General features: G+C 40.2%; 1 protein-coding gene across 1 annotated transcript; it reads right to left on the bottom strand.

Moving 5' to 3' along the window:
• Nucleotides 1-6,385: 6,385 nt before the first annotated feature.
• LOC137196672 (rho-related GTP-binding protein RhoQ) lies at nt 6,386-25,318 on the bottom strand. The gene is made up of 5 exons (XM_067609433.1): nt 24,736-25,318; nt 24,305-24,363; nt 14,799-14,963; nt 11,867-11,962; nt 6,386-9,428 (listed from the first exon to the last, which is right to left on the bottom strand). Exons 1-5 carry the CDS (start codon nt 24,875-24,877, stop codon nt 9,267-9,269), a joined length of 624 nt encoding a protein of 207 aa, XP_067465534.1. The 5' UTR covers nt 24,878-25,318; the 3' UTR covers nt 6,386-9,266.
• Between the last annotated feature and the right edge of the window lie 349 nt (nt 25,319-25,667).

Below are 25,667 nucleotides of genomic sequence, written 5' to 3' on the forward strand. Positions count from 1 at the left end.
ACGATTGACCCTACAGTGAGTAAAATAAAGTGAAACACTTGTTACGGCCACCCTCTTAAGGCCTCAAGCGTTGAATCAGATGTGGCTTTATGTAGACCAGACCAGTGACTATGTGCCATAGCTTGTACCAAAGTGAATCTCAGAACAATTAAAATGTCTCAAAGGAGCATTCAGTCACTCGCACCCACACATGAGGTCATCTCCTGGAGTCAGATCATTCATGAGCACATGACACAAGGCGTAATGGGAAGGGGAAGTGGTGTGAGTAATGTAGTAGTTAGCCGGAGCTGAGGTTGAATTCAAGGGAAATCACCAGCAGTCTGAACACATTAGCTTTTACATCTCCGAGATGCTGATCTAATTTGTGCTTATGAAAGGAAATGAAAGAGAATTGCATTAGCACTGATTCTTCGTCTGCCAGGAGTGATTCACACTATTTTAGTCAACATGGACATCTCCTCCCAGGTCTATGCTGTGTCATCTGTAAGCAGTCCACCATAAGGATAAGTTGACTTACTACTGTGATACAGTTGAACCTGAAAATGAAAGGTCTGATGATAATATTATTCACTCACACCAGCTCTTCTAAGCATGAGAAATGCACCTTAAGCTGAATTGTTCCAACCTCCACCCCTGTTTTTTTAAAATACAAATTATTTACATTTATGTAAAACTAGGCTACTTGCACATACTATTTGCAAATTGTTAGTGTTGTGTTTATTCTACCTGGATATTTCAACAGTTTCAGCTAAGGTGTCAATCACAGGTAAAGTGTATAGTAAATTTGCTTAATAAAAACTTTAATTCATTGCCGCAAGCAACTAGTCTTACATCCACATAAACTAAAACAAATCATAAGTGTTGACAGACAGCATTTGGGCCCGCACAGTCACTCAGTACAGAAATAGATTTGGATACAAGATCAGACGTGATATTGACTAGACGGATATATGCGGCGGTTTGGTAGGATGTTCAGTGGTTCATATTTTAATTCTTTGTAAAGTGGCTAAGAAAAGTAGAGCAGGATCATTTTGTGAGGTGTTCAAGTACCTTAAAATCATACTCATACAGTATGAGTATATGTGTACAGAAATAAACCTTTATAGCAACTATAGTTGTATGAAGACATTGATTCTGTTGACAATCCGCTGACACGCACAGTGTTCTGCCTTTCTAAGACTACATGGTTTGACCAGTTTATTACTTAATTATTACTTGTACCATTTTAATTCTAACTGTCTTTTGCTTTATGATCTAATCTCATCTCAAGTTACGGTAAGAAAGTTGTTAATTTCCAGTTTGCTTATTTATTTCTGGCTATGGCACATAATGTATCCATACATATTTCTGAATGAGGAAGCAGGTCTTGTGTTGTAATTGGAGATTAGAAACAAGCGAAAAACTGATGCAGTTTCTTGCCAACATTACTGGTGACAGTGTCCAGCAGTTACAGAACATGTTTTTTTTATTGTTGTAGATGAAAAGTAATATTTTATATTCAAACTAGACTAAATACAGAGAAGGTCCAAATAAAAAGTGCATGAAGTGAATGAGGTCTGTTTTGAGTGTATTATATGAAGTTTGACGTACAGTATCTAGAAGTTGTTCATGTGGTGACAAAGGCAGGGTTGCCATCTTGTGGCAGCAGGATGGAAACAAAATTGCATCAACATCAAATTAAGATTTACTGGGTAAGTTTCTCAACACTCCCACACTGCTGTTTTATTATTAGTTATATGAGTTATTATTCCCTTCATACTTTTAAAGTGGTATTTGCTAACCAAGTGTCATTTTATCCAAGTCTCAGCTCAGCTCTAAATGCGTGCTTGTTTTGCTGCAGCGCTTAATAACAAACAATACACAACTTTCAAGTGATTTTTAGGACTCCCACTCTGTGTATTATGTGAATAGTAATTTTAGAATTAGTCCTTAATAGCCATCATAATAAATAATACCTTAAGAGTAGCGACAGGTTGTGCCATGCACAAAAATTAAGATACTGTTGAAAAATAAGTCTTTTTAAAAATATGCCTAAAAATTGATAGATTGTGAAAGATTAGACTTGAAGTCCCAAAAAGTTTGTAAAATTGGGAAACACAAGAGTGAGGAAGCAGGTCAGGGAAGAGAGAAGATGTAGTAAGAGTTGGGAATTCAAAAGGACATGGTAGCTTCCAACATTAGCAAAAGAGAAAAAAATGTGAAATCAACTTGACTCTTCCAACTGAATTTATCATCCAGGCAAGAGACCAGCAAACCTCAGAGCTCCATGTCAGTGCAGCACCTCATAAATTTGGGTTGAGGGCTAGAGTCACTGGCACAGAGTGCATGACAATGATCTGGAGTTTGGAAAAAGCCGTGTGAAAGACTCCAAATACTGTTTAGTTGCACATTGCTGCCTGTCCCTTTTTATAGAACATAATGCGATGTAATATATGCAAGTATGGGATCTCTGTACATGCTATTGAGCAGTGAATTACTTAATAAATCCACAGTTTTAATCAAGATTCCTCGTTCTTGTCACTTTACTATTTTTATCCCTACATCTCTCATGAGTATGCAGTGTGTCTGATGTCGGCCACACTTTGCACCATGCAAATAATATACCACAGCATCAATCCATTATTATGTTTGTTGTTTTTATTTTTAGTTCAATCAGAAGAGCAGATTGTAATCATTTGCCTTTTACGCTGGCCTGCTTCAAAACGGATGAAATTTGAAGCAAAGGCAGAATTTTCTGTTCTTTTCTCTTCTGCATGTGGGAGACAGATATCAAGATCAGCTCTGGTACAGTATCCCTGGATTTGAGGAATTTTTTGTTTTGCTCAAGGACACTTCAGCATGGCTATGGACTATGAAAACCATGCAAACACCATAAAAGTAGCTAATTGGTTGGCCTCCACTTTGTCTAAGACATTGGCAATTTGGTCTTTTTTACAGGCATGTCTTTAGTGGCTTGATTTAATATTGTGGGTAGATACCACCTTTCCTTTCAAGCACAACACAGTCAGCAGGATGGGGTCTCATCTTGTGTTGAATATCTAAATTTGATGCACACATGACTAAGACACTTCCACTGATATCATGTGGACATTGGAGTAAAGTATTACATTGATGGACAGGAAGGTCTTTGTTCAGCTAACTGCTGCACATCAAAGAAAGTGCCAGTTGTTTCACGTCAAATTTTCCAGTGTAATGTATGTTACTGTGCCTCATACTAACTGCTAACACTTGATGTCCACAAGACTACAGTATATTTTGCATGCCAATCCAGACTGCAAGATAAAAACTCAGTACACACAGATAAGGCAAGGAAAACTCTCATGGTTGAAACTCTCTCTGTATCTAAAATTGAGTATAAATTTCGTCTGCATTTCTCTCCAGTGGGAAAATTGTTTAGCAGCAGGTATAAAAAACTAAATTATATAACTGCAAAAGACATACAGACATTAACAAAGCTGTCATCAATGCAGGTAAGAGAGTATATTGCAGTGTTACTATCAATCAAACAATAAATGATTCAAACACCAAATCCTGCATTATTTCCTGAGGTTAATTATTAAGAACGAAATGTAAAAATCTAGCATGGCCTCTGTTTACTAAAATGAGCCAAGAAAATGTCCATAAATATTTATAACTTTTAACATAGTCGATTTGATTGATGACTTGATTGTTCTTGGTATTGATTGATTGTATTGACACACTGAAGCTCCAATAACCTTTTGTGCCATGTATTGTTTATGGATATTATAAAAGTGTGATTAATAATTTACCAAAAGGAGTGCCAAACCTGTACTGCCAGAGCCAAGGGGCATCTTTCTGTGTGTTATGTCTGTCAGAAACACTCTAAGCAATGGCTTCACAACCATTTATTTTATTAAATGATTACGTATTCTCAGCTCAGCTTCTTGAGGTGCTCACAAGTTCATTTGAGGAAGCAGTGCAGATATCGAGAGAGATGCTATCACCATATACGGTAATAAACTAGAACAAGAGAAGCAGGGGTGGCTGAGAAGAAACGCCTCATACAGCATGAACATGATCAGAGGAGTGAAACAGACAGCGTGTCAGATCAGAAACACCACCTGATTGTCTTCATTTGACATGATTTGTTTGAATATGATTGGTCACTGCAAGCATGAGCTGATACTGATCATTTCTAACGCAGTGCTTCATTTGTGTGTATGTCATCTTGCTCACCATGATGACTGTACTGTGCTGTGCTGTGCTGGGGTTGACAAATAATATGGAAACAAATGAAGGATGATTTTTCAGTCGGGTATACTGGGAGCAAACATTGAACTGGTCATATGGGATGTGGGCAGATACATTTTGAGTCACATGTGCTGTCATCTGGTTCAACACGACACACTGTCGTGACTAAGCACTAGTGTTAACTTAGTGGAGACTTGTGGTGTGCACAATGAATTGATTGCTTATTGCACTGATAGTGGAAGGTAAACATGCAACCATACACATCCATACAGTATATACACATTATACAAACTGATGGTTCAGCTGAGAGGATGTAGTTTAGGAATCTGCCGTCTCTGAGAGGCTTCTGTGTAAATCATGTGCTTTGGACCTTTTCACGCTAAGTTAAACAGTCTCTTCGAATTTCAGTCATATAGTGATGAAAGGTGTGCAGAGGATGAACGCTAAGACTGTAACAAGTGTCTCACTGGGAATGTTCTAAAAAGATCCCAAGACTTGGGAGGCTCATCGTTGCAGACAGTCCCACTTTTTTTTCTACACGCTGCACCTTTGTGTATAGCTGCTGTTTTTATTTTTAGTGAAATGCTGTTTCATCTCGTGGTGATCTTATTTCAGCTGATACATTTGTTTAGCTAGCTCTATAATCCGGTGAAATATCAAATAAAAAGAATTCATATAAAAATCACTGGAATATAACGCCTGTGATACTAATATTTAAACAAAGCAACAGCTAAAAAGTGCTCTAGGTAGGAAATGTAAAGATTTTCTTAAAGGAACTTAAAAGGTAACTATTTTTTCTCTATTCTTATTTATTAATTTAAACATATTGGTTTCTTTGTCATACATTGACATAAATCAGCGGCTATTTGTTGCCATATGATCATGTAATTTATACATATATATATATATATACACACACACACACACACACACACACACACACACACACACACATATATATACATTCAAAATTTACAAATCAATGAAACTGCCACTATTGCTGCCTCTAAGTTTGTTTTTACTATGTTTGGTTTATTTAATTGTAGGCTATAGTTAGTGATAAACTGCTGGGCTGAAATATTCATACATTAAGCAACAAAGCTGCAATTCCAGCATTTGCAGTTTTTGATTCATTTGATCTGCATGTCTTTGGACTTTGAGAGGAAACCAACTGGTGAGAAAATACACACTCCACACTGAAATGACTCAATGACTCATGTCTGTCAGGTACAAACACTGGACCCTCAGGCTGTGAGACCACAGTTCAATGAGCCACCTCACTGACCAGCTGTAGACCAATATAGTATCTGTGTATAATCCTTGAGACAGTTCAGTATGCACAATTCCAGCCTTTCCATATACAGGATCATGTGTGGGGTACGTATGTGCTTCTGATTTACTAATAAGTAAGCTTTAACAAAATTAAGCTGCATGTATCATGGCTGATATTATTATGTTAACATTTTCAAATTTCTGTGGTTATATAAAAGTACATCTTTTATTCAACTTCTGTGTTGCTGTGTGGTGTAGCAAAGGTTTCCAAGTCCTAAAATTTATATGGACAGACATAATGTTCAATTAAAGTGCAAGTTAGATAACAAAATGGGCCCAAAATTGTGATTTTTTTTTTTTTTTACTGCTTCCGTTGAGATGCTTCGTTATACAGTGAAACTAGGGCAGCTGGTTTAATCCCCCAAAGCTACAGTAAGTGTCCAGTGGTTGAAGTACCCCTCAGATGGAAAAGTACACAAAGTATGTATATTGAAATGCCCTCTAATGTTGAGTATAAAGCAGAAAGGTGAGGGAAACTACACAAAAATGTAGCCAGCAAGTGGCGCTCATGCACCAGAGATCAATACACCTTGTCCTTGTGTAAAGTGAGTTGTCATAAAGGGTAAATTGGTGAAATACTGTCACCAACTTTAAAAGGTTGAAAAGGAAACCTTCTGAACAAATCATACATAAATAAACATTAAGTATGTGTGTGTGTTTTCATACAAACATGCCTCGGAGTTTAATTCCGGTGACCTGCTTATCAACTCAACCCAGTGCTGTATGACCCATTATGAACATGAATGCCCTGATTTCCAGGAATAAGCACTGCAAAAGTTAATTTCACAAATCTGTCCCACAGCACATCTGACGCTCTCTAAGTTAAACCCTCCAAGCCGGCTTATCAACACAGTAAACACGTTTATTGAGAAGACAGGAGCATCAACGGGAAAATGCATTGGTGGCTGCGGCACTTAAGGTCCTGGATCCTGAGGGTGGACCTTCACACAACGTAAGCAAGCAAAACTGTCTGAAAGAGAAGGCTGTTCACCCCGCAATCCACTCTGCTGCTCAGAAAGACAGTACAATATACAACGCAGGCTGGGGCAGAGAGGAGGAGCACCATTTACATTAAAGCTTTAATCAATCATATCTGACTCTGAACAGAAAATTAACAGAAGTCATTTAGCAAGAGTTGGCACCTTTGATTAAAAAAAGTTAGAAAAAGCCGATAACAAATGCATAAAAACAAGCACAGCTGATATTTTAGATGTTTTGCAGGGAAAGTTCAGTCAAGTTCATTATCTACAGTATAACAGACCTGTAGGCTTGAAACTGTTGTTGCATACAACTGTTTTGGGGGCTCGTAGATATTTTATACTATTATCTAAATCCTGATCACAAATCCACCTCACAAATTATCTCAGTTTCAATTTGAAATGTTGTAGCATGACTTTATTACAGAGCAGTGTATTCTTCTGGGGGGAACGTGTTTCTATTGTGTAAATGAAAGGATTTCTACAGGGATGGTGGTCACACTAATGTTGTTCCAATACATTTTATAAATCCTTTCACAGCTGTCGTGTGAGGACCTCATAACTTCAAATTTGGTAATTATTTTTATTTAAATTCTAGTACAGAATTGACTTCTACAGACTTGAGTTGCACCAGCTATCCTTAATCCATCACTAACTTTTTTTGTGAAATCCTTCCTAAATTCTTATAACTACTATCTAGTTTCAAACTGGTAATTTACAAAATCAGGTTGCACCATCCATACTAAATAAATGTATTAGCTAGTAAAGACGTTAGTAAAGTGTAAATCAGTTGCTGGGGAAACAGCTCTAGCATTGTCCAATCAACTAAGTCACTGTAGCATCACAAGTTGTAACATAACTGCTACAAAATAACAGTTCATGGGGCCAAGTGACATATTAAACTTAGGTGCCAATCCTTTCTGAAGGGTTAATGGTATACTTATGTTTTATTTATATACATGCATGAAAAAACATGTTTCAGACTTAGTAGTATCCAAATAGTTTTGACTGAGTGGGAATTATCTGATTATGCTAAACTAGCTTGCATTATTTTAGTCTGTCAATCTAAATGGGACATACTGTATATTAGCAAGCTAACGTTGGCTTTTTCAGTTGGTTCACTTAGCTCCACTTGGCAGCCACAGGTATAAATATTTACTGACAACTAACCTCTACATAAGTACTAGTTTGTGTGGTGCAACCTGTTTAAATTTAGTGATGTTCACATCTCCACTTTGGTAAAGACTTGCGCAAGCTAAGTATGAACTTGTAGGAACTGCTGATGCAACCGGCTGCCTCCTCTTCTTATACACTTTCAAAACTGCTTGGATCAGTGTATTTCCTGTATTTCACGAAAAGATGACATTTGGGAGGCGCCAAGGCTTTCACCTAATGCCTTGCAACAAGATTTTAGAGGTGATGGACAATGATTGTACATGGTAAGATGGACTGTGCTCATACTTGTGCCTGATGGAAGGTTGTGCATTGTCTGTGCTTCAATCAGCCTTTTCTGGAAGAGAAGTGTTTAAAAGCAGAGGAATGTGCTTTGTTGTGCGGGGAAATGAAGATGCATGGACTGTGCTTCATGTTGTGCATTAAATATACAGTATTGGGTCACCTTAGCCACCTGATTTTGATGACAGTGTGTGCATTTGAGTCTTTGGATGTTTGATATGAATCATTTCTAATATGAGATCCCTCTTCTTCTTCTTTCCTCTGAAACCTTCTTAAAGGCGATAAAAGGATAACACATTATTGCAGGATAACAAAAATTCAAAACAACAAAAGTAAGCTATCAGTTGACAAAATAATATTTGCACAGCGTTGATCATCTCCTCTTTAGAGATACAGAATCATAAACTCTAGATAATATATATTTTAAAAATGGATAATATACCTCTTCAATATCTGATGAAGCCTCTATGTTCTGACATGCCACACTATAAAATGATGGGGTTTTCATAAGGCAAAAACAAGCCTCTCAAACTTAACAAGAATACAGTTTTAGGTCCAAAAGCTGTTGTTTGAATAGCATTTCACTGGTTGTAGATTGCGTGAGTTATCCTCCACACAAAGCAAAGCACCTTGTGTGGTTTCATTTGCAGGTCGTCAAATGACAAATAATTAGAGACAGACTTTGCTTGCCAACAGAGTCTTTATAGGTTTAAATCCAAAGAACTGGGCCCTTATGTCCAGAAATGTACCCTGGGCACTGTCACAGTGTCACTAAAGTCTGTCTCCCATTATTTATCAGCTGTATGTTTTCTCCCTTGAAGGCCTTCAAATTAGGATATCTGATCTTACATGGAGAAATTCATAAATCAATAATCTAGCTTTCAAAACCATAGAAATAATATGAACTTGGAAGGTAGCATTTCTCTTTAAACTGAAATGTTGGTTTGGGGTTTTTTTCATATGACAGCTTACAACACTTTTGTACAGGAAATATGATTAAAAATGATTATAAAACAAGGTACTTTTGAGGCAAAAAAGTCTATCAGGAGAAGAGACGGACTTGGGTTTTGTGCTCCTTTGGTAGTAAACTGCATCCTCAAGTGCTGGACAGCAGGAGAGACTTATGGCCTTCCAAGAGCACTGCAGCTTAAAATTAGCTCTGGTTTTGTCCTTTTAAGTCTTCTATTTTGTCTCTGCTCTGCTGTCTGTGCATTTTTCTTTTGTCTGTCTCTAGCCGTCAGTCCAGGTTTGGTTTATGGTTTGTTGCTGAATGATCTCTGGGTTTATGTATCACGTGATCAGGCAGCAGTTGATGCAGCGGGGTCCCAGTCTTCTCTTCAGAGCTCCCTTCTTTCTCTTGGGGGCCAGGATGGCAATGATGGCCTCGTCGAACACTGTCTTCAGGCCCTTCTGGGTCAACGCTGAACATTCCACATAGCAACATGCACCAATCTGACAAGAAGGAAAGAAACATTACAGTGTTTAACTACCAGTTATTGCAGTGTAGAAAATAAGTAAAAATGCCTGAACTACTTGATATATACTTTATTTGGTAGCCTAGCTTACAGCATTTCTTTAGCACCAAAAATCTTCAGTGAATGGTGTTAAGGATGGCTCTTTGACAGCCAAAATGACTTTCCATTATATACAGTTTGTTCAGAGTACAATGACTTCACATTTTTTAACAGGAAATGTAACAAGAAGAAGCAGAGACTCAGGCAGTAGCACTGCCAGCTCGGAAGAGTGAGTGCATTTCTGTAACCTAATGCTATGATTGTACATAGCTAGCAGTGTAATAATATATCATTTACTTTGGCTATGGTTGATATTATGGGGTAACTTTAGCTGCTAATGGTAAGTAATAAGCAGAGCTAAAATAGTGATGTTCATTGTTTTTCCCAAACGTTCTCAACCGCAGGAAAACTAGCCGTTGCTAACTGTACCAATACCTAAAATGCCACTTATGTATCTGATTACAGCCGATAAGAAATGCTTACCTAGCCTATAGCCCCTTTCAGACAAGTACCTTGTTACTTAAATGTGATGGCAATCACATGCTATAACTTACATGTTGGTCTCATATCTGAATAAGCACCTTTACTCACTTTAACATAAAAGTCACAAAGGCAATCTTTGTTCTTACCTTTTAACATTTCTGTGACACTTTTAACATGGCACAAGACTGAACTGAATGGGAAAACCTTAGTACAACAATAATCATCGGGCTGACAGTCTCCCTCCCTAAATTTTCAGCTTCACCAGGTGCCAAATGTTGCACTAGTATTGCTAGCTTTCCGAAACTGTCCAGTCATGTCCAAATAAAGCCATAACAAACATTTCCGTAACGGACACCTACTGTATGTCTGAATGACAAAAAATACACTACTTAAACAGATAACTGAACTGTGAAACAAAGACTGAGTCTCTATGAATGTACAGTGTAAGTGGTTGCAGTTTTCACTGATTATAATGACCGCTATAGACTGCATGCCGTCAGGAGTACAATTTTTTTGTCTTTTAAGGGGAAATTACAAACTCCAGTACAATGTCCTCCAACCAGAATACTCATCAATGTTAGATCTTATTCCTTTCTCCTGTTTTTTTTTTTTTAATAAACCCAAGATGTAAACATCAGTGTACCTATGTACAGTCATGTCATGTATTCTCTTCAGAGCATCCATTTTTCTGAAAAATAAATTGCTGAAAGTCTTTGGAAACCCCAGTGAGTCGTTAAACACAATGAACTGCTGTGCTGAATAGAATAGAATAGTTCTGAAAGATTTTTAATTACTTATTTATTTACCAAGTATTTTAGAATTCAAAGACTAGCCAGAGATGACGCGTCCTGGCTCAATATGTACAACATGATCCAAAGTCAAAAGCTTTTACAATTGGTTACAGTCATCTGGCTCCTATTTTGTATTTTCATATTAAATAGCGTGTTTATATTTTTATGTCAGATTAAACTAGCAAAGACATGGACAGTAAATTTAATTCCAACTTGGGAAAAAAAATCTTTTTTTTGTTTGTTTAATTTTTTTTTTTTTTTAAATCATGCATTTTTTCCACGTTTGAGGATCCTAGAAATACCTTCAGAACAGTGGTCATTGTTAATCGACCTGCAGGATTTTTTAAAGATCAGCATGAACCTTTTTTTTTTATCTCTGTGACTCAAATGTAATGCTAATGCATGAGAAGCACAAACATTTTATGATTCAAGGCTTTTACTATTCAAACAAATCTAACAAATATATACAAACCCCAGTCTATCTAATCAGCAATAAGGAGTTTAACCATGAAATACAACTAAATGGAGGACAGGTCATCTATGAAGAAAACAGAGTTCAATGTAATAATTGACAAGATAAAATATTGCCATTATTGAGTGGAAACAACTCTAATTTTAGTGCTCTGAAAATATCTTGAAATGATCTAACATAGACTTGGTGGCCTCTGAAAAATGACTCCCACAACACATGAATCATATCATAACTTGCCAAAACTGCATCGATATGAACTTTAAATTATTCTAGATTAGAATTTTTGAAAGGCTGACTTGTATTCTTGGTTTCTGTTGGTTAGGAGGGAATAATCGCAGACCACATTTGGTCGCCACATCCTACATCTGTGAACTCCACTGGACATTTATGTTGACCCAGAATGTATTCCTGGATTCACTTTCAGACAAATAACGGACAGAGGTCTGATTCCAAGCATTTCACTGAAGAAACTGCATTCCTACGGAGGCATTCCTGGGTCAAATCAGCACACAGGAATCTAAGTGGACCTGACAGCTCAATTCTACAACACCGAAAGTGAAAATGTGAGCTTCTACTCTGTTTTATCAGCCACGTATTACTTCACTTCTTCAGTCAAACAAACATACAAACCTCCTTTGCCAGTTTCTGTCCTTGCTCGGTGGCAATTGGCTTCTCCTTCATGTCATTCAGTTTGGCAATTGTCTTGGGGTCATCACGAAGGTCAATCTGAAAGAGATAATGGACACTTTCTCTCATCTCTACTGCATCCAGGATTACCATTACTATCACAATGTGTATTTTAATTACATATATTTTGTTAATGGTGCTTTATTGACTGAATATTAGGTATTTGGCACTTTTCTGAGCAACACGTTAGCTCTGCACTCAGTCCATGCTTCTAAACATAGCTATGAGTTACGTCTGAGTGCTGAACTGTATAACTGACCTTGTGTTTTCTCATTTTGAAACAAAGTCATGTTGTCTCACACTTCCTGCTCTTGTGCAAAACCATTTCACAGTCAACCACAAGGTTCCTCACTCTTCTTTTATTCATTGCAATGCTGAGCACACACACAACTCATCCACACACTTTCTACCAATCTCAGTCATAACCAGTTATGATAAATGCATCCACCTTCACATCTTACTGGGCGTAAACCTCATTAACCCTTTTCTTGATTGCTGTGATTTGTGGCAGCATGGCTCACTGTTATGAAGCTTATGTGTACATGACAGCATCCAGCTGAAGAGCAGGGGGGGAGTTATGACGGGAGCTGATAAAAGAGCAGCAAACATCAGCTGACACACGATAAATCAGACACCCACTCCATCCTCCTCATCACCGCTGGGCCCTGGCTGAACTGGCATTTGGTTGCCAGGGAACACAGACCAAAAATCACCCACAAACCGGTGCTCGTTTTTAGGAGGACATATGGTATTGGCAGTGAATTTTAAGGCTCAAGAAATAAGCTAATACTCAGGACTAGTGTCTTCTTTTAACATCGATATGGCTTTAGTGATACATGTATTGCAGAAGTTAATTGGTGGTTCAACAACATTCAGATATGATGATGCTCCAACCCAAATGAGCCAGATCAGCCTGAGGTCTTTTGCCAGGTTTATATTGGCTGTTACAGCTTTTAATGTAATAAATTAGCTCTTTTTGCCATGGCTCAGGTTCAGGATTTCAAGAGGTGGTTGTTTTTTTAAACAACTATTGAATATTTTATATTAACAATGGAAAAGATTACTAAGGGTGTTTTCAAACCTGCATTCTTTAGCTTGATTGAATCAGATTCTGGTTAATATCCCCCTTTGGTACACTTACTTTTGGAAAAACTGAACACAGCAATCATACTAGGGTGCGGACCAGAACAACTGCACTGAGGACCTTTAGAGGAAGTGGTCCCAGTCTGGTCACAAACAAATTCTGGATAAATTCACTTGTGGTAGGAACATGATCTGACCTCAGTCTCTATAAGTGTGGGCTAAACAGCTGCCGCTGCCAGGTCTGCTTTGGATTTTGGGATGCAGATGAGCAAAATCAACAGTTGCTAACAGCTAGCCAGAGAATTAATCGAAATCCGACCTGGACGAGCAACAAAGTATGTTGCCTTCTTGATATTTTGGCAAACAGGAGATTCTTCAGGTCCATTTTTCCTGTGTTTACATTCTCAAATCTAACCAACGAGGGGACTGAAAGTTGTCACATGGCTTTTAGTGAGGCATTATGAGTCGCCTTGATTTTTTTCTGTGTGACCGAACCAAGAGGAAACAAGAGTAACAAGTTCATCAACTCATCCACTGACCAGAGCAAACAAACTATTCCTCAGCTCTGTGGAGCATTTTAGCATCTTTCAGCTCATTGTTTTGGTTTTAAAACCGCAACTTTACCATTTTGGTTTAGTCTCACCACAACCACAACCTCGTTTGCAGCCACAGCAGGCAACTGTTGGCGGTAAAAAACTCACTGTACTCTACCTTCACAGCATTATAATTACAACAGACAGACAATGTTAGCAACAAATGAATGCTGATGTTCTATATCCGCTAAATGTGTAAATACGTAACTCTTTGCTAACACATTCGCCATATGAACTTCATAAGGTGATAATATGTCAGTGCTGTGTTCAGTCAAACATACAGTAAACAAATGTAGCAAATGCTGATGATGAAGTGAAAAAATGCCCCCATGTATGTTTTGTTAAACTGTGATTCACTTCATTGATTAGTAATGTAACAAAACAAATGCATAAATTCAGCAAAAAAAGTAAATCTAATCTCCAGTGTACAGCTTGTGAGCTATTACAGACTAGAATGCTAACATCAGAGGTGGTGATGGTGTGACAAGCACCACCAGGTGGTCGGAAGTGGCAAGACAGTGACTTCTTGTGTTGCCTGGCAGAATTTTGGGTCTGCATCACAGGTGTGGTAAGGTTTGTGAGCCTTGTTTACTGTCCCCAGGGCCTGTTTTAGATTTCTATTGAATTAGTGATGGTGCTTCGATGTGACAGTTCTGGCCCCCTCCCAGTTCATAATGTACTTCTCTCTCTTGACATTGTCTGAGATGCCAAATACAAGTTCCTTTGTGCGACTGTGTCTCCTCACACTCATCTTTATGTTCTGTCCTTCGTGTTCCAATGTCTAAGCCTGTCTCTCCAATGTATGTATGTTGTATTGCATGAGATCTCATGGAGGAGGACACTTTTTTACAAGCAACTGGTGCAGTCTGATTTTGAATCTTAAGTTTTATTTTGTTTATAGCCTGTATCAGATAATGAGAATGTGAGGGCGAGTCTTGGCATCTGAGTCTCAGCATTATTACTTTGCAATCACTCTTGCTTACTCATGTTGCAATACTCCAAGAAACTGACAATTATGAATGTATTTCAAACACACATACACATATCTATACACACACATATATATATATAATACATTTTCTGAGCCCACACACTATGGTACAAAAGGTGCAGCTACAAAAACAGATGAAACTGATTTTCTTATTGTATGCTAGAATATGTAAGGAGCAGTTGGTGTGAAGAGCATATTGAGGACTCACCTGGGTGCCAATGAGCAGGTAGGGAACACTGGGTGCATACTCCTGCAACTCGGGCACCCATTCTTCACGCACATTCTGGAAACTGGCAGGGTTAACCACCGAGAAGCAGATGAGGAAGACATCGGTCATCGGGTAGGACAACGGTCTCAGACGGTCGTAGTCCTCCTGGAAAAGGATTGTAGGTTAACATTCTGGGTCATAGGAGTATGAGAGGTCACAATGGCGGGGAAGAAAGGAACCAATGAGTAGACATGATTCATTTCTGGCTCTTCAAATTTGAGAAATTATTATTCATGAATTATTAAAGCATATAAAAAATGAACTCCAAACACAGACAGACTTTCACTCTTCACTGGAGCCAGGAAAGTTAGGAAAGAGGACTGCAAACTTATTCTGTGCTCATCCAGCGGTTTCTTCCACACACACACACACTGCCAAGCTCCTCGGCTGTTTCATACAAACGATGAGCAATTTTATGACAGAAATGATACTCATAAAAAATGTCAACTGGATTTGAGTTATGAAGAGAAAAGAATGTGAAGAAGATGACCTTCACTTGAGAGTTGCTTTCTTTTTCGCCCTCCCTTTCTGACAGAGACAATTAGGGATTGTTTTTCATTTGCAGTCCTTCAATGCAAACTGAGCACAAGGCATCGCCACAAGACACAGAAAACCAGACACACTGCCATCTCCGATATTTGTGTGGTGTAAATGCCTAATTCACACACGCAAGACTGTCCTTTGTGCGCCAGATCAAGAGCTCCTTTGTCCTCACCAAAGATAAACCCTTTTGACAGAGTGTCCGACTTGCACACATATGAATATTCACAACCTATCTCACTTCTTCTTCTGATGATCTCTGAGTGATGGCTGCACACATCGGGTTGGCTTTCAGCAGCTAGTTTGAAGAAACAGGGAATCAATGGATCTCCAGTAATTAGATATGACTCAACCAGACCAACTCGGACCAAGTGAATCAATCTCACTCTCTTGTCTGGGAAATTTATCGTCAACATCCCTGAAATCAAAGCAAATTGGATACAAGGTCTCAATACGCCAGAGATAGTTGCAATGGGACGAGCAAGCTCTGGCATGACAGTCTTTCATTCTGATGCCATCAGCAAGTCCTGCTTTCTGCCAAACACACACGGCACAGTCCAATACGATCAAACTGTTACAACCCCTGAGACAAGTCTTTCTCACACAAATGGATTAAGGAAAAATGGATATGCAAATGAGCTGAATGTCAGAGGATTCCCCACACAGCACTAGATCATCCAGGCAAGGGTGTCGTTCCTTTTTACTGGCTGAATAATGAATTTAAGATATACCGACTTTATATTAGACAGGAGTAGATGATGAAAACAGTGCACAAATCACACGCCTGTGCTCGTATTGTAGATGACTCAGTGGAGTGGGTCAAGTGGATATAATTCAAAATTGTATGAGTTGTTCATCCTCTTATTTCCAAATGAATGCAGTATTTCACAGGTTTTCACAGACCTGGCTCATACAGGACTTTCAAATAATTCTGAGTGGCTGCTAGAGGGTCGGGGATTGTCATGTGGGATGATGTAGTGTTTTGTAAGTTAAGTGACTTCCCTGTGACAGACAGTTTATCTGACGCTATCTGAACTTCCTGATGTGAGAAATCCATTATGAGTGCCAACCATCTGTGCTTACAGCAAGCTGAGAGAAACGATAAGGATGATTTCTAAACACAACTGAAGTGAGGTGAGCCGAAGCACCAACCCGAAGACCTCGACATGAACGAAATGATCTGATGCTGAATTTGTCGACTGTCATCAAACACTGTGGAGTTGCATTAGGGGAAATGTAGGATCCAGTGTGTTTGAAACTTGACCCATACTAGAGAGTAAAAGTCAGGATAGCTTCAATTTTGACCATTCTTTCTTTAACCTGTTTCTTATGAGTCCCACAACATCATGGAAATACAATACTAAATTGCTTTAATATCTCTGGGTGTATAGGTCATTGTGGGAAATGGTGCAGAGCAATATTGGACTTTTACATGTTTTTGCTATGGATGTATAAAGAGAACTGGATACAGCGTTGGAGGCAGGGCGCCTTTCATTTCTACGAAAGTTGCTCAATGCCGCATGAAGCCAAAAGAGCCACTTCCTGCTGTAAAGAAATTACTCGGATGAATACATACTGCATGGGCTCTTCTAGACTTTCCAAATGTTATTGAACCCAGTGGATCAAGTTTTGATAGTGAAACGAGTCATTTCGTGGGGATTGTAATGCTCAAAAAAATGTATCCACCGTTTTACAGCCTCTCCTTTTCCCGTATTTGTGTGCAAGAAAAATGCTTTTTGGGCCCCTGTTGGAAGTTGTAATTATATGGTTTGACCACTATGTCAAATTGGCTTCAAAGCCTGGCACATTTCCTGAGGCCTTGGTTTTTCGCATCAATGTGATAAAGTATGACTTATCAGGTATTTAATTCACTGGATTCACTTAATGCACTGGATGCCAGAAACATCTGGTTATTTTATCCTTTAACAACTACTCAATTGATTGTACAGAAAATGTATTATATCGCGATATATATGAATATCACAATATACCAGAGCTTCTCGCAGCTTTTTTAGTAAATAAAATGTTATTTTCTGATTGTTTCATAGCAGTTACGTTCTAAAGCACAAATAAACATGTCCATACCTGCGCACAACCCTGTGTGACGGTGCTGCATTGCTGGATTTGGTGTGAATGCAGCCGAAGCACACGCTTCATCCTGTCCGCTGTGGCGTCTCTGCTCTGTGTGTGTGCATGCGTGTACGTATGTGATTGGAGCTCAGCCCTGTCCTTGGCCTAACAAACCCAGAGACCTGTTATCTTTATACATCCATGACATAAACAGAGAGCAGAGGACAGAGATGGAGACAGCAATGTAACCTTGTCGCTACACTACGAGTCCTGACCTCACACCCTGCACACTGTTACTGGCTGGGGGCTTCACACCCACTGCCCAGAAGCGTCCCACACACAGCAAAATAATAAGAAAATACAGGCAGAGGGCAGAGTCTCTGTAGATAAATACAATGCAACACACTTCAAGCTGGTCATAAATGATGATTGAGAGGGATTACTTTTGTATGAGTCTATACATTGTTGGGTTTTTTTTTTAGGAAAATCCCGCATAGTATACCTTTAACAAGTGAGGCGACTGTTTAAACCATCATCTAGTAACTACATTGATAATGAGGTGAGATGCGTCAGGATCTTTCTGATTCAGCTCAACAGGTAATTAATTGATTGATCACATAGTATGTTCGTTTTGAGGTATTTACAAGTTGGGAAAAGTAGAGCTTTTAGAAGAATTTATTCATATTGCCCACCCTTAGATAAAATACTCTATCACAGTATATAATTCCCTATTGTGAAATCAATATATAGCATATATTATAGTATATTCCCTTAAAAAATCAAACTACTGTTTCTAGGTTCAAGAAAGAACTCTCATCTTCAGCTGAGAAACTCCTGATACTGAAAAACAGTCACAAAGAAATGTCTGTTTTGGCCCATCAATCAAATTAAATGCCTGAAAAATCAAAGTATTTCATCACAGCAATCCAACATTCCCATGAATCTAATTTTGCCATAAACCACAGTGATTTGCATCACTGCCAACGAATACAACCAGACATATTAGACCTCTCAGATACTACTTTTATGCAGCTCATTTTAACCTGTTTTGAAGAACATGTATCAGTATATAGTGAATTTGATGTTACATACACTATGTGCTCTCCTCTGTACCCTCATACACTATATATCTGTCACATGGGATCAAGTACAATGTGTGTTTGTGTGTCTTTGTGTGCTCATGACCTTTGCTTGCACAAGTGAATCCTCCGATCCTCCGGAGAGCCCCAGAGATAAAGGAACACAGTGTAAGCCACTCAGCAGTTTACTGTAAACAGGCCGGGAGCTTCTCTGAGACCCACCTCTGCCTCTCACACGGTTTCCTCAGTACACCCCTGACACATTACCAAACACAGTATGCCTGCTAGCCACTCGGAGTGTACACACTGTGGCAGAGACACACAGTGTGTACTCCTACATAGCTTCGATACTCGGTCCAGAAATGTTTACACTCATGCTGCTGTTAAGGTGCTCTCTTCGGATAAAACTTTCCATCTGAAGTATGTCACAGACTTTTATTAGAACAGTCCATGAGTACATCACTGCAACATTGCATAACAGTCTTTCCAAGATAGTCAGGAGTGTACAGTAAATATGACCGGTGGAAAGGGAAGAAAGGAATAACAGAGAAAGAAGGAAATTAACACTAACTTCTCCCCATACATGTCCATACATTTCCATCATGGCAAAGCTTGGCATACTAATTCTGCCACTGTGTGAGCTCCACTGTGTGCTGTTGACTCAGTGACATATGAGTGCTATGATATCAGTGAGTCATTCCCTCCTCCAATGCCCCCCCCCCCCACCCCTTCTCTACGGTTCTCTCCTTTCTGTCTTTCTCCTTTTCTACTCCAATCGCCTCCTCGGGGCTCTATAAACCGGCTATGTCAACAGAGTCAGAGACGCCTGTTCTAACATGGCCGCCAGGTGGGAACACAAGCCCAGACACAGACGCTTTTATTCACAAAGTTCTGTCTCTGATCTGCAAATCTGCACATTTTGCAGAACCGGGATTGAACCTCGGGAATAAAAAAAAGCTATTTATGCTCGTGTCATTTTTTAACTAGCCCTTTAATAGTGATTAATGATCGCTCGAGCGCTGATGCACTCTGTCTATTCATGTCTGTATGGTGGGAACATCCTGCTATGCTCCATTCAAAAATCTGACAGTTTATTGTTACCATGAAGGGCCGTTAATGGCAGTGGCACATATACTGCACATGGTAAAACATAAATGAAGACATTTTATGACTCATTAGGAGCAGCAATCTAATTTCATATCCTTTTAACACCGCCTCCACTCTTCTTTTATGAAAATATTACAACACTAAAATACATTACTTAGGTGGTAGAGATGATCCAGAGTTCAAAAGAGTATAGTGCAGAAATGACTAATTAAAGGGGAATTCCAACAATTTTACACATAAATGTTCCCTCAGCACAGACAGTACTACCTGTGAAGTTATATAATGTCCTCTGTGCCTCTGGAGGAGCTTTGTCAAGTCTCTGATGATGTCATCAGGGTTTATCTCAGCTTGAGGACTACAGATTGTTAAAGGAAAAGGCCGACAATATTCTATATGTTTCCTATTGTCAATAAATCCCACAATGAGATCAAAACCAACAATAAACTGATTCTACTAACAACTATTTTCTGTGTATCCATGTATGTCTTATTCCTCTGTGCCATAGAGCTCCATTGTTGTCCAAAAACTATTAAAAACACATCAGTAAGCCACATCGTCGCACTGGGTGACATGTTCCTTCATTACCATAAACACAAACAGTGTTGTTTATTTTGACTCAATCCCACATACACTGTCTGGCTGCCGTAAATACCCACTAAAGCACTAAATATGTATTAGTCCACAGCTGGAAATAGTCACCAACAAACACACTATTTCCTCCTGTTTCAGTAATGTTTGCTAAAAACTACAGTACCCAGCTGTTTCAGTAAATTAAATTAATTACATTATTGTTTCAATAAAGTGCCAAATTAACCCTTTAACTCTTTTCTGTTATCTGTAATATCACTGTTGATTGAATAGATTCAGGTTTGGACTGTTGCACAGACAAAGCAAGCAATGTGAAGTCATCAAGGGTTCTCAGAAATTGCAATGCTCATTTTATAGACAAAAAGATGGATTTATGACAAAAATATGGACAGACTATTCAATAATAGTAATAAGCATTGCTCTAAAGAAGTTCACCAGGATGTTCTCACCATACATGGCAACAGATATTTGGGCGATTCAAAAGTATGAACTCAAGCTGAAAGTGGGACCTGAGCCATGTCTGGTATTTCTGTTTCTCTGTGTGTGAGCAGCTGAGTGGTGACAGGCCCCCAGCTGGGTAAAACCGTTTCCAGTCTCCCCCCTCCAACACACACCCCCATCCCCACCTGCCGCCCTGCTGGGACTGCTAAGGGTCACTGGGCCACATTGGTCTGATGAGTCAAAAAAGAGAATAGTCACCAGACTACACCAAGCACTGAGGAGAGAGGGGGTAATGGGTGAAGTCAAGTGGTAAAAGGGGTTACAGGATGTGCAGTTGAGTGTGAGGGTATTTGAAGGGGGTGAGCAAATGAGGAACAGTCCAACAACAAAGTGGGGGTTAATAGGGCAGTGGGACACAGATCCCGCTGGGTCCCAACTCATCAGTTCCTCCCTCAAGCATCTCCATGGGTACCACAGCACTTAGCATCCACTTCCTGCTTCCTTTTGCTCCTCCTCAGGCAGAGATGCTACGTTTTCTTGAGTGCAGCAGCAGCAGAAGAATGAATGAATAAGTAAAGACTTTCCCCTCTGTTCCCTCGTCACATTCAGCAAAACAGACTTTGCAGACCTTCCATATGGAATAATTCAATAGGCAGCGCCTCGGGGAGCGACGTGGCAGCGCGCAGACAATAGCAGGCAGGGAAGCTGTATCAACAGCAGACAAAGCACAGTGGCGCTCAGCTCAATGCCGAGCTGTGATTATATGGCCCTGACATGTAACACGGACGTGACAGCGTGGAGTCGTATCCGATGAGGGCACGACGGCGGCGTGTATCTGTAAAGCTGCTGATATCCTTGTGGAACAGCAAAGCATTGTGGGAGCTCCAGCCATGCCAAGAATATAAATATTACAGGGAGCTTGACGCCAATCGAACATGTGTAGCGCAGGCCAGAGGTGGAGATAATGAAGGGCGAGTTGTGAATTGAAGCTGAACGACGGAGAACGAAAGGGAAAGGAAAATGAAACTGAGACGACTGAATTTATCCACTTTCTGGGTAATTCCACTGCCCCCCCCCCCACCCCCACCCCATCCTCCTTCCTCACTCTATTTGCCTCCCCCCATCTGTCTCTCTCTCTTCCTCTTTCTGTCTTCCTCTCACTCTCTCTCCCCCTCTCTCTTTGGGGCGCAAGTCTTTGATCAGATGCTGAAGCTATAAACATTACCAGCTGGCCTTGTGCTCCACATAAAGAGGTCAGCCGAGCCGGGGGTGGAGGGGCTGCATTTTGAAGCGCAGTAACTCTACTCTCAGCGGCCGGCGGCACCCGCGGCCGACATCTGGGAGAACTTCTCCATTTCAGAGACACTCTGAATCAGCTAAAAACAAACCCGCCTCTGACACACATCCAATCAAACACGCCAGAATAGACAATAAGGTTGTGTTCCTCTTTTTACAACCGAGTAGTAACACTTCTACCATCTGTTTTCTCAAGACAAAAATATATAACACAGCCACAGGTAGCTGTTTGGGTGGAAAGGCGGAGGGAGGGCGGCTGTGATTTGCTATTCATAGACTCGAGCATTTAGCATTCATGAATGAACAGAACAGAGAAACGGCTGAATATTCCCCAGCTGACCTTTCGGCGTTTAGTTTTTGTCTTTCCGATGAACAGATCAAATGTCTGATTGTGAGAGATTCTGACTTCACACGGTTAAATGTGGTCCTGAGGAAAGTGTTAACTACTCAACATTTAACATGTGTTCATTTTTAGGTTGTTGGAAAGACAGGAGGCTAAAGGTCTTGGCGCAGAGAATAAGTGCATCACTATTGACAAGTCTTGCAGTGTAGCTGACGGGAGTCCAAACTTAAAGGTGCTCTGTGGAGTTTTCTTGTAAACAAAAAAAAAGTTATGTTTACATTCAGTGTTAGCAAAATGCATTGTATATACTCTTACAGTCAAAAAAACGTGCTAGCCTGCAGTCTTCTTCCTCACTGCCTTTGTTGGCTCGTTGCTACATTTTTTGCGCATATCACTCTGTCCATACAAACAAAATAGGGGCCCACTTGTAAAAACATTACTCCACAGCACTCCTAGTGGTCAAAAAGTCCACAGACTACCTTTAACCTTCTTGCTTTTAAAATCAAAACAACTCTGAAACTCACTAATCATTTACTCAGTTGGTCTACAAAATGTCAGGAAATAGTGAGAAATGCCCGTCAGTTTCTTAGACCACAAGTTGACATATTTAAACAGCTCATTTTGTCCGAGCAACAGTCCAGTTCCCAAACATATTTAGTTTGCAATCATAGATAACTAAGAAAACCCATTGTAAGCCTAGAAGCAGTAAAATTTTGTCTTTTTCTGTTTTTTATTGTTGATTAATTAATTGTTCAGTTCTATTCTAACTGCCTAATATTTCATACACAGAGTTTTCCATAAGCGCTGGCTGTCCACAGATGGCCAGATTAAAACATTTCCAGCCGACTACTTTCTTACTGTTTTTTTTTTCCTCATAGCAAGTTGCTTCTCACCTTATTGATGTAAGGTGCCTTGCATCCAGCTGAGTGGAGCCTACGTCAGTGAAGCGAAAGCTAAACTGTCACTCACTGCTTGTTTGTGTCGTGTTTGTCAGTCATATGAGGAGTAGGCAGGACAAGTAATGAGGCCACAAATTTGCTGGCTTTGCCAACTTAAGTCCAAATGGTTTACTGCTTGTTTTCAGCAAACTAAATAGACACATGGCTTTTTGTTATTGTGAGCTACTTTGCACGCTGATTGTATCACACTGATATATTGACGTGGAGTGCTGTTTTAGAACTTGTTTGTCTTGCTCGCCTATTGCTTTTAACGTCAGTCATGCCACTGAAAGGTATCTAACTCTCTTGTATTATAATGTCTAAAAACAACTAGACCTGTGTTATATATTCTGTTTAGTTGTGTACTTACATTATCCCAAATGTTACCAACAATGGTCAAACCCAGAGAAAACTGTATTATTTTCACCCAGCTGGACAACTTTAGTCCATAAAAGTGGATCTACTGGTAGCAAATGATACAGGGCCTTTCCAATACTCTGTACTCTGTACTGCCACCCTCAATGAGCTTGTGTCTGTTGTGTGTGTTTCCTCTGTCTGTGTGTGTGTGTGTACACTGGCTCTTCTGCTGAGTGGAAACATTATTGTGTGTGTATGTGTAGGCCATCACATTTTCAGTAGAGTTTTAACTCTTGCCCACTGAATGGCACATTGTAAAGAAAAAGCCCAGGCATTAGGCAGCCCTATTAACAAACCTGTGACATCACTACTGGACATAGGAGCCCTGTTCTCCACATAATAGAACTATTGAAACCCCCTCACTACCATCACTGTCCATGGCACACCAGACTCTGGCAGTAAACCCATGTGCGAAAACCATCACCTGTTGCAGCTTAGTGTTTGGCCTGAATATGAAGCCTGTGGGCGTGTTGGAGGCACCGTCGGATAGTTATTGGTCCCAGGAGCACATGGAGAGACCGAGATAGAGATAGAGTGAGAGACAGAGAGAGTGTCTATGCATGTGTGTGTGTGTGTATGTGTCCTTGACATGCTTGGCACCTGGCCAGAGTAAAAAATAAACTGTACCTGACCAGCTGTGTCGTACAGTCCCAACAAGTACTGCTTCCCCCCGACGTTGACACTCACTGCAAGGAAATGACAAAGAGCAGTTGAGAGGAGGAAGGAGAGAGGGGTGAGGGTGGGGAGGGGGAGCAGAAAGGGAAGGAGGGAGGGAGGGAGGGGAGGGGGGCTCAAGGTCCCCAACCCCTCTCTGCTATGAAGAAGGCAAACAAGTGGTTTTGATTATAGCAACAGATGCAAGCCAATGCAGTTAGAGAAAGAGTGGCAGAGGAAACAGGGAATTCAACTCAGGCATTATTCTATACATTATCTCCTCTCTTATTAGGTTTTATTCTGTGAAACCATCACAAAACACAGCACAGCAGCAGTTCAGCATGTCATGTTGTTATTATTAGACGCTCATGATAGAGAGAATATTAGAAGAATTGTATTCCTACCTGCATAATGATCAAAGACTGTGGGCACATACTCCTCGGGAAAGGCGTCATTGGCATAGCTCATCAGAAGACACGTTTTGCCCACTGCACCGTCTCCAACCACGACGCATTTTAACATGATAGTACCGGTTCCGTTAGCCATGATCCCGACCTTACCATCATCATCATCGGCCCGACGCCCTGTTTTCCCGACCTCCTCCTCTTCCCCCTGCTGCTGCTGCTGCTGCTGCTGCTGGGCGGTGGTGATCCCCGCACGGCGGGCATCACCAGCGTCGGAGGCGGACTGCGCGGCTCACCGAGTCGGACTGGAACTGCATCTTTTCCCCCTCCTCCCCACCACCGGTTACGGTACTCCCAAATTTGGTCGTGAAGGAGTTTTCTTTCCACTGCTGACACAATTAACAGAACACTCCACCTCTGGGAGCTGTTAATGCGGTTTCTCTTAGCCAAGAAACGACCTTCTTCTCTCCGAGAGCTTCCGCCGTCGGTGCTCAAGCTGCTGCCTGGTCAGTCGTGTGTGCTCCCCGGTGTGCCCCACGCCTGTGCGCTCGCTCCCTGGCGCACTGTGCTGCTGGTGGACAAGGTGGGTGCGCTTGCTGGAGAGGCGGAGCTTCGGTTTGAAACCAAGGGGCTCTGGATAAAGTACACTCCGCCTGCTGGGGATGTGTAGACCAAAGACTTTTCATGTCAAAAATCACATCAGTATTAGGGTGATCAATATTATACAAGCATAGGAATGCTGTTAGACCCTAGAGAGGCTAGTTGAAATATTAGGAGGACACTAACAGTTATAGGTGATAACTGAGGAAACTTAACAGCATTCTGAAAGGTCAGAAACTTGCCAGTGAGTAGGACTACCATACACACCAAACCCAATAGCCTATGGATACATTAACATTATGAAACATTATGAGGGTGTCATACTAAAAATA

The sequence above is a fragment of the Thunnus thynnus genome, chromosome 14, assembly GCF_963924715.1.
Source record: "Thunnus thynnus chromosome 14, fThuThy2.1, whole genome shotgun sequence".
Lineage (NCBI taxonomy): Eukaryota > Metazoa > Chordata > Actinopteri > Scombriformes > Scombridae > Thunnus > Thunnus thynnus.